Here is a 12,891-nt window from a genome sequence, read left to right as displayed (position 1 = left end):
CAGGTGAGTCTTCAACTCCCGTTTGAATTGGGCCAGGGAGGTAACTGAGCGGAGCTCTATGGGCAGCGTGTTCCAAAGGGCCGGGGCGGCGATGGAAAAAGACCTCCTAGAAGTGGAGGATAACCTCACCCCGGGAACCCTAAGGAGTTGCTGCCCAGATGTTCTGAGGGTGCGAGGCGGAATGTATGGGGAGAGGCAGTCCTTCAGGTATCCTGGGCCCAAGCCATTTAGGACTTTATAGGTCATTACCAGCACCTTGTATTGCGCCCGGAAGCGAATGGGCAGCCAATGGAGGTTTTTTAAAACCGGTGTTATATGGCTGGCCCTGGACGTGCCAGTGACCAGCCTTGCAGCCATGTTCTGCACCATTTGAAGCTTCCGGGTTTGGTACAAGGGCTGTCCCATGTAGAGTCCATTGCAGAAATCCAATCTCGAGGTTATCAGGGCATGTACTACAGTTTCAAGGTCTCTCTGGGCCAGGTATGGGCGCAGCTGGCGGATAAGCCGAAGCTGATAACAGGTGCTCTTGACCGTCGCATTCACCTGAGCAGTCAGGTGAAGCGACGAGTCAAGAAGCACCCCCAGACTGCGCACGGAGTCCTTCACAGGGAGCGTGACCCCGTTCAGGACAGGTGGAACCACCGCCATTCCTGGACCAGGGGAACCTATCACTAGTACCTCCGTTTTCTCTGGATTCAGCTTGAGTCGGTTTTCCCTCATCCAGCCCATTACTGACTCTAGACAGGCCACGAGAGGAGAGACGCCATCCCCAGTCACTGCATCAGTCGGAGACATAGAGAAAATGATTTGGGTGTCATCAGCGTACTGATAACCCCGCGCCCCATGTCTCCGGATGATCTCTCCCAGCGGTTTCATGTAAATGTTAAATAGCATGGGAGACAGAATGGCTCCTTGAGGGACCCCAGTTTTAAGGGCCCTCTCATCGGAGCACACGTCTCCCAGCTGCACCATCTGGGACCTCCCGGAGAGGTAGGACCGGAACCACTGGAGCGCAGTGCCCCCGATTCCCACCTCTGCCAGGCGTCCCAGAAGGATACCATGGTCAATGGTATCGAAAGCCGCTGTAGATGCTGAATAGCATTGGGGATAGGAAGTCGCCCTGGGGAATGCTGGATTTAAGCTCCTTTTTAGAGGAGCAACTGTCCCCAAGCATCTCCATCTGGAATCTGCTTGAGAAATAGGACCGGAACCATTGCAATGCATTGGCCCCTATCCCCAGTTCTCTCAGGAGTTCCAGAAGGATGCCATGTTCACTAGTATCAAAAGCCACTGAGAGGTCCAAAAGCATCAACAGGGTCACACTTCCACTGTCAATACTCAAGTGGAGATCATCTAAGGTGAGCATAGCAATCTTGACTCCGTATCCCATCCTGAAGCCAGTTTGAAATGGGTCTAGATAATCTGATTCTTCCAAGACTACTTGGTGTTGAAGAGCAACTGCCTTCTCAATCACCTTGTTTAGAAATGGAAGATGGGAGACCGGTCTGTAATTCTTCATGTCCAAGGGATCTAGGGAGGGCTTTTTCAGAAGAGGCCATATCACCGCTTCTTTTAAGCAAGATGGAAAATAGCCTTAACTAAGAGATGCATCTATGATATATCTCAAGTGAGTCCTCAAAGCATCTCCTCCTTGGATGACCAGCCATGAAAGGCAAGGGTCGAGAGGGCAATTTGTCTTCTTCACACTTCCAAGGAGCTTGTCCACATCCTTGGTACTCACAGATTCAAAATGATCCAGTATGATCTTATTCACAGAGTCACTGGACACCTCACCTATAGCCTCTAATCGAATGTTTTTACTGTTTTACTGTTTTTATACTATCATTGTTTAATCCAGTTTTAGTATTGGGATCGGGGTGGGCATAGGGATTGATTTCTTTTGGATGTTATTGTAATCTCAATGTATTTTATTGTTGTAACCTAGAAATAAATCTATTATTATTATTATTATTATTATTATTATTATCATCATCATCTTATGCTGGTATCGAAGTTGGTTCTTCTGTGAGAGATTTTATCTGCAAAATGGTCATTTAAAGCATCACACTGAGCTGTGGTAGGCTCTAACAATGGGTTCTGGGAGGTGGATTTCTGGATCAGGTCCCAGATGCTCCCCACTTCAGCAGTCCCTTTATGCTTCTCTGCCCTTGACACTTTCCCTCCCTCCCTCCTCCTTCCCATCCTTTAACCTACATCCCTTCAAGGGGGTCCAAGGCCCATTCAGCATTTTCCCAGAACCGGGAGGGGGGTAATCTTTCAGGGGCTGAAGGTCTTTCTCCTTTTCCTCCTTTGCAGGGTTGTTGTGAAGGAAAATCCAAATCTTGTGGGCTTCTATGCCTAGTTCCGAGGTTCCCATGGGGGTGTCCCTCTTCCAGAAGGGGCTTTGGGTCCCTCCATCTGCCTTCTCTTGTCTATGTCCTAAATTTGGGCTCTTCTCTCCTGCCCAGATAGAGCCCCTTCCACAAGACCCCAGGGACAACTCATCCCACCCAAAAAATGTTATTTCCAATGCTATCCTGTGTGATGCTCTTTATTTGGCACAAAAATATTCTCCAAATGAGGCATAAGAATGGAGGGTCTTTCCTCTGCCCCACTTTCCAGGAGGAAGGGGGCTCCTCAAAGCCCTTTTTACCATTGGATCCTGATCCCGTCCATGGCCATACCTCTCTCCAAGGGTCCTTCCTGCCCTCTTTTCTCCTAATAAACCCCCAAGTACCTAGGCCTCAAGGAATCCCCTGAGGAGAACAAAGGGAAAGAAAGAAGGAGAGGAGGCCTGGGAAGCCCGCTCCCTTTCTTTGGGGGGAGAAGAGGGGCTTTCTTCCTTCTTATAACCCCGAGCCCTCCCCCCCGGGAGACCCTCTAGCCATTCCTTCAATAGAACGAGAGCTCTCCCCACTTCCTTGCCTCTCTCAGAACAGACTGTGAAAGCAGCAATGGCTTCAGGTGTGAGACTGCGCAAGCACACATACATCGAAAGGCCCCTTCTGATCATGCACAGGGATCACCAGGGCCTTACTGCTGCTGCTGTTCATTCTGCTGGCGGCCTGTTCTTATAACTGGGAATGGAGCTGAGGGCTGAGGAGAGAAGAAGGTGTCAGTTTTGTGCAAATTCAGAACTTCTGTGCATCAAAGAGTCCAATGTGTTGAAATAGCAAAGAACTTTATTGAAAACATAGTCAGAAATTCAGTGTTTAAGCCAGAACTGCCCTCCCCAAGCCAAAGGATATATTGAAACCCAAAACCTAAAACTCCACCTTCTACCAAACCTAGCCCCCACCTACAATCCCCACCATCCATCCCCCACTATTAACCAGCCCCACTTTGCCATCCTTCTCACAAGCACAATCTCTCCCTCCAGACATTCGAAGAAGCTAGCTCCTTTTCTGTTACTACCGATCCCCAACTTTCTTCAGCCAACATCCCACAAATTCTGAATGCTATCATTGGTATTCTAGCTAGCTCCAACAAATCCCAGCCCCCCGTCTAACTAACCTAAACCATGACCCATAATCCCCAGCCAAATTTATAACCCAAAGTGATTATCTATACTAGTAGCAATTAAAACCTAAACTTAACAAAACATAACTTTAAAATATAAACAGACATATGGACAGATAAACCGTACATATAAAATCATAAGGGCCGTTTCTTAGCACCGCTGGACTGAAAAATAGTTTTTATTCCTTCTTTACAAAAATAATGTTGGTTCACTGCTTGGATTTGTGTGGCTTCTCTCCTGTGTGGATTCTCTGGTGTGTCAGTAGGGTTGACTGCCGAGAAAAACAGTTCCCACAATGTTGGCATTTGTATGGCTTCTCTCCTGTGTGGACTCTCTGGTGTGTCAGTAGGGTTGACTGCCGAGCAAAACAGTTCCCACAATGCTGGCATTTGTATGGCTTCTCTCCTGTGTGGACTCTCTGATGTATCACTAGGTGTGGCTGCCGAGAAAAACAGTTCCCACAATGCTGGCATTTGTATGGCTTCTCTCCTGTGTGGATTCTCTGGTGTGTTAGTAGGGCTGACAGCTGAGAAAAACAGTTCCCGCAATGCTGGCATTTGTATGGCTTCTCTCCTGTGTGAACTCTCTGATGTTTCACTAAGTCTCCCTTCAAAGAGAAACAGTTCCCACAATGCTGGCATTTGTATGGCTTCTCTCCTGTGTGGATTCTCTGGTGTGTCAGTAGGGTTGACAGCTGAGAAAAACATTTCCCACAATGCTGGCATTTGTATGGCTTCTCTCCTGTGTGGATTCTCTGGTGTGTTAGTAGGTGGGACTTTTGAGAAAAACATTTCCCACAATGCCGGCATTTGTATGGCTTCTCTCCGGTGTGGACTCTCTGATGTGTCACTAGGCTTGACTTCAAATAAAAACATTTCCCACAATGCTGGCATTTGCATGGCTTCTCTCCGGTGTGGACTCTCTGATGCATGACAAGAATCGACTTGTAAGCAAAATGTTTCCCACAATGCTGGCAGTTGTATGGCTTCTCTGATGTGTGGACTCTCTCATGACTGACAAGTTCTTCTGTAAAGAAGGATAATGACAGATAATACTGAATATCAGATTTAAGAGAGGAACGTTTTAGCCCAAGCCCACCTCTCTATGAGGTGAAGAAACCCAAATATCAGTGTTTGGTAATATGCAAGAATCAATGTATATATAGATGGAATAAAGTATGAGAGTGAACCAAAGTACACAGTTTAGAATAGAGGCCTCTGGGAGAGTGGAATGCAGAAGGGAGGCAGATGTGAAGTTCTTCAAGGTGAAGCATTTGTCCAAGCACTTAAAGGCAACAAAGAGCATTAGGAAAAGACTGATATAGAATGTAATTTCACTGGCAGAAGTTCCTCTGAGTGCCACCATATCTGATAAGGGGCAATGGGGTGTAGCCAAGGGTATTTTAAAGTATATTTAAATGTATTCATGTATCTGAACTATGATTGTTGGAAATGTATATGTTTGGAGTGCGAAGTGCCCAATAAAGTGATGAAGATGAGTTTTCTTTGTTTGTTTTCCTATAAAGGTAGCCATTTTCTTTGGCTCTGGGCCTCAGTTTTGTTAGAATGGGAATTCTACTGAGGACAGCTAGCTTTGAATAAATCTGAATTGTTAACAAAATCTGGCTCCTCTGCCTTACTCTATTCTGTCACAACCTTTTAAAGCCTATCATCCACAACACCTATTTGATATTAAATTAATAAAGTTGGAGTGGGTGACCTGAGCATGATCCTGCTGCTTATGCCCCTAAATAAATGGAACGATTGTATCCTTACTCATATGAGCTAGCAAAGAAGAGACTGGATGGGGACTACCTTGAGGGAGTCAGTGGAAGCTGATAGTCAAAGGGCTGTTGAAAAAATATTCCATTAAACATGAGTAAAAATATTTTGATTGACAGGTGGCATCATTTCCAGTGAGACTGCCATAGATTCTTAAGTCAGAGCACATGGCATGATGCAAGCTAACTGCAGAGGATGCTTCATGCTGTGTGGCACCAGAAGATGAATCACAGCCAATACAGTATACTCCTCACATGTGAATTGCTGTGTATAGGATTGGATTGGAGTTGTATATACAAGAGATGGCGAGCATGATGGAAGTCAGAGAAGAGAGCTTGCAAATACTTTTATTATTTTGCAACTCAAGATAGAGAACTCCCAAAGATTCAGATGAAATCAACTGTGTCAGTGACTTATTTTTAAGTGTGAAAAGTAGTCAGTGCATTGCCAAAACCTGTACCTGGAATTTTTTTTCCATACTTTGCTAAGTTGAGCTGCATCTGGGAGCATCATGCTCACATTGCGCTGTACATTGGCTTTTGAACAGGACTGGAATTCAGAGCCAACAAGGACCTGAGGACCGGTGTGCTAATCCCTTATGTCTGAGGTATTTGCACCAAGCACCTATTGCATTCAAATTGATTTTGGACTATATTTTCCCCACCCAGAAAACATTCTAAAGTGATTTAAACCTTATAGAAAACTCAGGTTCTGCCCACTAGCAACAATTTCAGTATAAATATTTCAGTCTTGTTGCAGACAGACTCTCTGTTGGTTTACATTGCTAAACATCTCACTACACTCACCAGCTCCACTTGCCTTGGGAGTTACTGACTTCTCTCCCCATTCTGGACCCTCAGCAATTGGAATCAAGTTCTGTCTAGGTTATGTATTACCATTAGCAAAGCCTAACATCTATTCACCACTCCTACCTTTGTTACCTAGTTCTTGTGTGTGCATGTGAACACTTATATGTGTGTGCAAGCGTGTACAGTGCACCTATGTCACATGCGGGCACGCCTTGGGCGGATTTCAGCATACACTAAAAGCCACACTAGGAAAAAGGGAGGTGTGCCCCATAAGGGTTAATGGCGCCTGTGACTGTGCCGGGCACGGACATTCCACTGCGCGGAGCACCATTCATGTAAATAGGTCTCGAGAATACACTGAGTTCCCCTAATGCCGGGGGGGGGGGGGGGGGGACGGGATGACTCCCGAGGCCACTGTTGCCCCAATCTCCCCTTTGAACGAAGTATGAAATTCCCCTAAATGCATAGCACTTGGGAGTGTCCTCCCCAGACTCCAGCATTTCGGGTAACAAAGAGCCTCTGGAATCAACCATGGAGCTAAGCAAGCTCAGGTTGGAAAAGAAACATTAGAGAAAAAGGAATTTTTCTGTCACCTTTTCCTCTATTCATAGACATTGCTCATAATTTCTAAATGGAACCCCTTAATATGTTTGAAAACAAGGACTTGAGCCGGTTCTCACCAGTTCAGTTCTTAAAATCTGTCAGGTTGGTGGCTGCCTCCCAATCCCCAAGGCCCCTCTCCTGGCCCTTCCCAGAGGTCCCTTCCTCTCCACACAGAGCTAGGCGATCCTGGCTTTGCTCCTGCCTTCCCCTCCTGGCTCCCATAGCCTGATCCCCTTCCCTTTCTCCCTCTGCTCCCCAACCTTCCCTCTTGCACATCTGCACCACTTCAGCATCTCATTTTCAGCATCTCTTCCCTGCTTTTCTATTTTTTAACTTTCCCTCTGTCTCTCCATCACAGACACCTACCCACAGAGTGTGATGCATAAAAGGGATACTTTGAGGCCCATTTGTTGAGAAAGGCAGGATAATCAATATACAAATAACTCATTGGCAAAGGCAGAGCAAGGGGGCTGGGACTTGGACTCCAGTTTTGGTGAGGGTCAAGCACCAGGGAGCAGCCTTAAAACATTATAAGACAGGCATGGACTACTGATGGGGTTTGGAGGAGACCTCAGGGGCAACCCCACATGCCTGGGGGAGGGGAGTGAAATAATATTTTGCCCCTCAACATCCCACAGCATCCCTTTGGGGACATGGAGGCCATTTTGCCATTGTTGGGCCCTCTCTGAGCCATTGCAGACACAAGGGAGGTCTTTCCCCCAAGAAGACTCTCCAGAGCCTTTAAAGGATGGAAGAGGGGCCAAAAGAGGTAGGAAACTTGCCCAGGGATGTGCTGAGTACCATTTGGGTGAGAAAAGCATTAATCTCTATGGCTTTTTCCTACAAAATCCTATAATAGGCAGTTTAGGATGGAGTATTTAGAATCCTTAGAAACTGGAGAGCAATAGTGCCTCAGTGAACTACAGATTCAAATATTCTACAGGATGTTGCTATCACAATTAAACTAGGCTTGAAAGGGATCTAGGACTCCTAGTAGACCGCAAGTTGAACATGGTCCAACAGTGTGATGAGGCAGCTACAAAGGCCCATGTGATTCTAGGCTGCATCAATACAGGAATAGTTTCTAGATCAAGGGAAGTAATGGTGCCACTTTATTCTGCTTTGGTCAGTCCTCACTTGGAATAATCCTGGGTCCAGTTCTGGGCCCCACAATTCAAAAAGGATGTTGAAAAATTGGAGCATGTCCAAAGGAGGCCAACCAAAGTGGTGAAGGGTATGAAAGCCATCAAGCTCTATGAGGAGCAGCTTAGAAAGCTGGTTATGTTTATCCTGGAGAAAAGAAAATAAAGAGTGGATATGATAGCCATGATTAAATATTTGAAAGGGTGTCATGTTGCGCAAGCAGCAGGCTTGCTTTTTGCTGCTACAGAGAAAAGGAGACACTACAATGGATGCAAGACACAGGGAAAGAGGTTCCATCAAAATAGTAGGAGGAACTTCATGACAGTAAGAGCTCTTTGACAGTGGAATATACTCCCTTAGAGTTTGATGGAGTCCTCTTCTTTGGAGGTCTTTAAAGAGAGGCTGGATGGCCATCTCTTGGGGGTGATTTGAATGTGTATTCCTGCATGGCAGAAGGGGGTTGAACTGGATGGCCCTTGTGGTCTGTTCCAACTCTATGATTCTATTATTCTAGTGGAACCAAAGCAACATGATAATATAGTATGAAAGGACCCTCAGTCTTTATAGAACGAGCAACGGATTCAGGTTCCTTACCTACAGAAACCACATTTTCATAATTGTCCATCATTACATAATTGTACATCAGTCTCTGTTTCTTGGTCAACAGTTTCCATTCATCCTCTGAGAAATATACTGCCACATCCGCAAAGGTCACCTGAAATAGAAAATAGCCCTCATCCAGAGAGTGACTAAGCAAAAGGGGAGGAAAGCACATGGTGCATCCCAAATATTATTTCCTCACTTCAGAATTCAGTCCAGGAAATAAAGTTTAAATTCTGTTAGCAAGAAAACAGCTACTGCCTTTTTTTCCCATTTTATGATTATATATATATATATACATATATATATATTACAAAGCTTGCATTTTTACAACAAGATAAATAAAAACATATATCAACAAGCTATAAATCTGTTATATATTAGGCTTTTACCTGATAACTCTCCACAAGAAACTGTATAATTTTATCTTTTAATACAAAATCTTATTCCCTTATCGCTAGGTATGAATAAAAAGGTTTTGTTTCTTGTAGCTCTCCTTAGTGAGCAGCCACTAAATAAAGTCTTATAGCTTCCCAATCCTTTCCCTTTTAACCATATTTTTCTTGTTTATTAATGCTGTTAATCTGTCTAGATCAGGGGTAGGCAACCTGCGGCCCACGGGCTGGATGCGGCCCAGCAAGGCCTTGGGACCAGCCCCAGCCCGGTCCTGCCTCCGATTGCCACTGGAGCCTTTGGCCTCTCGCGTGAGGGTGTGGGGCCTTTGGCCTATCAGGAGGAGGCGGGCAAGGGGGGGCAAGCGGGGGCAATTGTCTATAGAAGCCTCAGAAACATGCATTTATATTAACATTTTTTTAAAAAATCAGCAATTTTTTTGCATGACCTCAATATTTTTTTTTAAAAAGTGTCCTCCATTTGAAAAATGTGTCCTACATTTGTCCCGGTTTATTTATTTATTTAATTTTTTTAAAAATTATTTAATTATTTATTTTTTGGCTTCGGCCCCCCCAGTTGTCTGAGGGACAGCAACCTGTCCCCCAGCTCAAAAAGGTTGCCTACCCCTGGTCTAGATCTTTCAATTCCTGTTTTTCGTTTTGCCAAGTCTCTATTTGTGGGGTTATTATAGGTAATTTCTAGTTCTATGCTATTATCCTTCTGGCAGCCGATATTAAGTATAATAATATTTCCCAATATTTCCTTTCTTCCTCTGGGTCTAGTAATGAAGTCTTGCTTAACAGATATATTTCTGGTCCAAACTCAAAATCAATTTTTAATATTAACTTTATTTCCAAATGAATCTTCACCCAAAAAGACTTTATATATGTGCTTTGCCACCACATATGTAAATATGTACCCATTTCTTTTTGGCATCTCCAACACCGGTTATCCTTTAATTTATAATTTTTTCTAGTGAGAATGGTGTTTGATACCATCTATTTACAACTTTCAAATAATTTTCTTTTATTGTTTGTGCTACAGTATTTATTTTGTTTTTAATCTAGCTTTCGCCCATTTTTCCGAGCCTAAATTGTATCCCAATTCTTGTGCCCATTTTGTCATAGAATCTTTAATTTCCACTTCTTCAAGGGATCTTTTCAGTAAGATGTTATATATTTTACATAATATATTTTTTCATTTTCTTTCATTAATATTCATTATATTCTTTCTCAAAACCAAATAAACTCTTATCCTTTGTAAATCTGGCTTGGTAGACCTATTGTGACAAGGTCTATCATGCATATGATGAATTGGGCACCAGGCCATGAAGGTTCATGTTGCCAATCTCTTCCTTTTAGTTGGTTTCAAGGTGCTACAAGATTGCTTTGCATACTGTTCGACATGCTTTGATTGTGATTTCCTGCATGGCAGGGGTTGGACTTGATGGCCCTTGTGGTCTCTTCCAACCCTACGATCCTATGAGTCCTTCTTTAAGTTGAATATAATTCAACCAATTCATATGGCCTATTTTAGTTATGATTTCTTCCTTTAACCTTAATATAACATTTCCTTCATTATCATGAGTAAATATGTCTCTGTACTTTATCCATTTCTGATCTTTTCCCCATTGGCCTAAAAAAGCCTCTTGTGTGGAAACCCAAAGTGGAAGTCCAACGTAAAACATTTTTTCACAGTTAGCCAGTTATTAATGGAAGGTTTCCTCAGTAGATGTTCATTAAAGACTTTGTCCCGTTTGTGCCCATCATACCCATCATACATATGCAAAAAAGGTACAGTGGAACCTCGGGATACGAATTACCCGGGTTACGAATTTTTCGGGACCCGAAAAAATCCAATTGGAAATAATTGTTCCGGGTTACGAACGTTTTTTCGGGTCCCGAAAAAACTTTTGGTGCTTTTTGCCGCGATTTTACACCAAATCGCGACTTTTCCCCATTAGCGGCTATGGGGATTCGGCTTGCGAAAGCCGTTCGGGTTATGAAAGCGGCCGCGGAACGGATTACTTTCGTAACCCGAGGCTCCACTGTACTGCCTTTGAGATCCAGTTTGTCTCAGATATTTTCAACATAATATACAATATAATAAACAGTATAATTTAGGCCATGGCTGGGATATTGAGGATGGATTCGGATAGACTATCCCAACACATATAGAACATTTAGCCACAAAAGAATTATGGTGCATTTAGCCATTTCTTTCCACATTTCGGAGGCAAATGTCATTTTATAAAAACAGTTCTGGGGAGCACTCTGGACTTGAGGGCCACTGGGCCCACCCCCAATTTAGCTCCAGAGATGGTCTCCCATATCCCCAACATTTCACAGACAGGAAAAGCAAGGCACATATGGACAAGCAACACTAGAAGGTGGTGAGGATGGGCAAGTTGTTTATGAGGAAGATCACACAAACTAGGAAGGGCACAACAGTTTGCTTTTGCCTCAGCCTCCTGGCAAGGGAAGACCCTGGCAACCTATCTCCTCTCCTATCCCCCCTTTTGGGTTGATGGGTGCAAACTCCTTGGAAGTCATTTTTCACCGACCCAAGAGAGCTGAAGAGAAGGGGGAAAGTGGGAGGAGGAGAGAGAAACCGGGACATTTTTGAAAGCCCCTGAAAAGGTGGGGTGGCAGAGGATTAACCAGGACTTTCTCTGCCGAACTGGGAAAATATGTTCTCCACTTGCTTTCATGAGCTGGCCCAGCAGTGACACAAATGAAACTAATAGTCAGGATGGCAACTCACCAAAGAGTTCTTGTACTTTGCCAGCCTCTTTCTCTTGGAGCCCAACTCCCTCTGCTTGGCCTCTGTGTTGGCCATTAGGTGGGAAGGGGTCCTGGTGGCCCTGCACTTGGGTCTCTTCCAGCAAAATATGTCACAAAGCTGTGTACAAGGAGACCAAGATGAGGTTCCTGAGAAAAGAGACTAGGGTTAGGCTTGGTTTGTCAAGAAATCCTGCATCACTCAAAGACACAGAGAACAGCATGCTGCTAGTGAGATATGCAGGTGACATATGCCTCCTTTGAGCCAATGCAGAAGTGGGTATCCCCTTCCTCTCTCTGCACCAAACAAAGCCCCCTGGACCTAGCATAGATTCACTGCAGCTCCCCTACACAACAGATAGTCCATGTTAAAACGCTTTTGAGGTTGCTATGTTGTGCAGCACGTGAGGCAACACGTTAACGTATTGCGCCAGATTCTCCACCTTGACTGTAGTCAGTAGCTGGTGAGCTGAAGAAACACCTGTCGCTTTCTCAGTAAGCAAAGAGACACTGTAATCTTCTCTCAGATGAGGCTTTTATTCCTATAAGAAGTTCCACTGTGTACAACACTATATACATCGAAACCCTCCACCATCCACACCAGTAACAACCCACTCTGAGGCACACACTGTCTGACTCTTCCTCAGTGACAGTTGAGAATGACAGCTGACAGTTGCATCAACATTCCAAGGATGCACTGTTTAAATGCTGACACAACTAACTGCCACTAGAGCTGTCAATGACTTCCACAACAGCTCCACCTAGTGGCCACATGCATGTCATTTCCTCAGACCTGTTCACCATGGTCCTGACACTCCATGCCTTGTGAGAGTGGAGGGGGGTCAGGGGATGGGGAATTGGAGAGGACCCTGGCTATGTCCCTGTAGCTAGATGTGAAATGAGCGCATCATCTGCTGAAACCTCCTGACCTGGCTCTTTGATCTTTATACATTGCCTTTATCCATCTTAAATAAAAAGCTCCTGTTTAGATTTTTTCAAGTCTTGCAAATGACATATCCCATCCTATGTTATCGAAGGCCTTTTCTAAATCGACAAAGATAAGTGCAAGTTATGTTTTATAAACCCAGTGAAACAAACACCTTACAAAGCTCTAGTAAACACCATGTACACACACAGTCCCCACACAAAGGAGTCACTGGCTCACTGTGTGTCTGGGTCTGGAAATCTCACTTCCACCTTCTGGGAAGACAATGCTGCCAGAGACTGAATTTGGGGCTTTATGCCTGCAAAGCATGGTCTCA

At 44.5% G+C, this 12,891-nt stretch overlaps 1 protein-coding gene across 3 annotated transcripts; it reads right to left on the bottom strand.

The window, feature by feature from the left end:
• Window positions 1-2,896: 2,896 nt before the first annotated feature.
• Window positions 2,897-12,891, bottom strand: LOC149285036 (uncharacterized). Of its 3 annotated transcripts, none has more exons than XR_016277792.1 (4): window positions 11,613-11,988; window positions 8,451-8,571; window positions 3,647-4,546; window positions 2,897-3,096 (listed from the first exon to the last, which is right to left on the bottom strand). XR_016277792.1 is itself a non-coding variant. In XM_089495876.1 (4 exons), exons 2-4 carry the CDS (start codon window positions 11,685-11,687, stop codon window positions 3,729-3,731), a joined length of 1,014 nt encoding a protein of 337 aa, XP_089352002.1. In that variant the 5' UTR covers window positions 11,688-11,779; window positions 12,559-12,891; the 3' UTR covers window positions 3,175-3,728. The 3 variants fall into 3 exon arrangements, 2 of the variants coding, with proteins under 2 accessions (XP_089352002.1, XP_089352003.1); XM_089495876.1 differs by lacking the exon at window positions 2,897-3,096 and adding an exon at window positions 12,559-12,891 and having other exon boundaries at window positions 3,175-4,546; window positions 11,613-11,779; XM_089495877.1 differs by lacking the exon at window positions 2,897-3,096 and adding an exon at window positions 12,073-12,172 and having other exon boundaries at window positions 3,175-4,546; window positions 11,613-11,779.

Source organism: Sceloporus occidentalis, unplaced genomic scaffold (assembly GCF_023333645.1).
Source record: "Sceloporus occidentalis isolate IW3139 unplaced genomic scaffold, rSceOcc1.0.p SCAF_86, whole genome shotgun sequence".
Taxonomy (NCBI): Eukaryota; Metazoa; Chordata; class Lepidosauria; order Squamata; family Phrynosomatidae; genus Sceloporus; species Sceloporus occidentalis.
The sequence above is the reverse complement of the archived record's forward strand: the minus strand, read 5'-3'. Positions and strand labels throughout refer to the sequence as shown.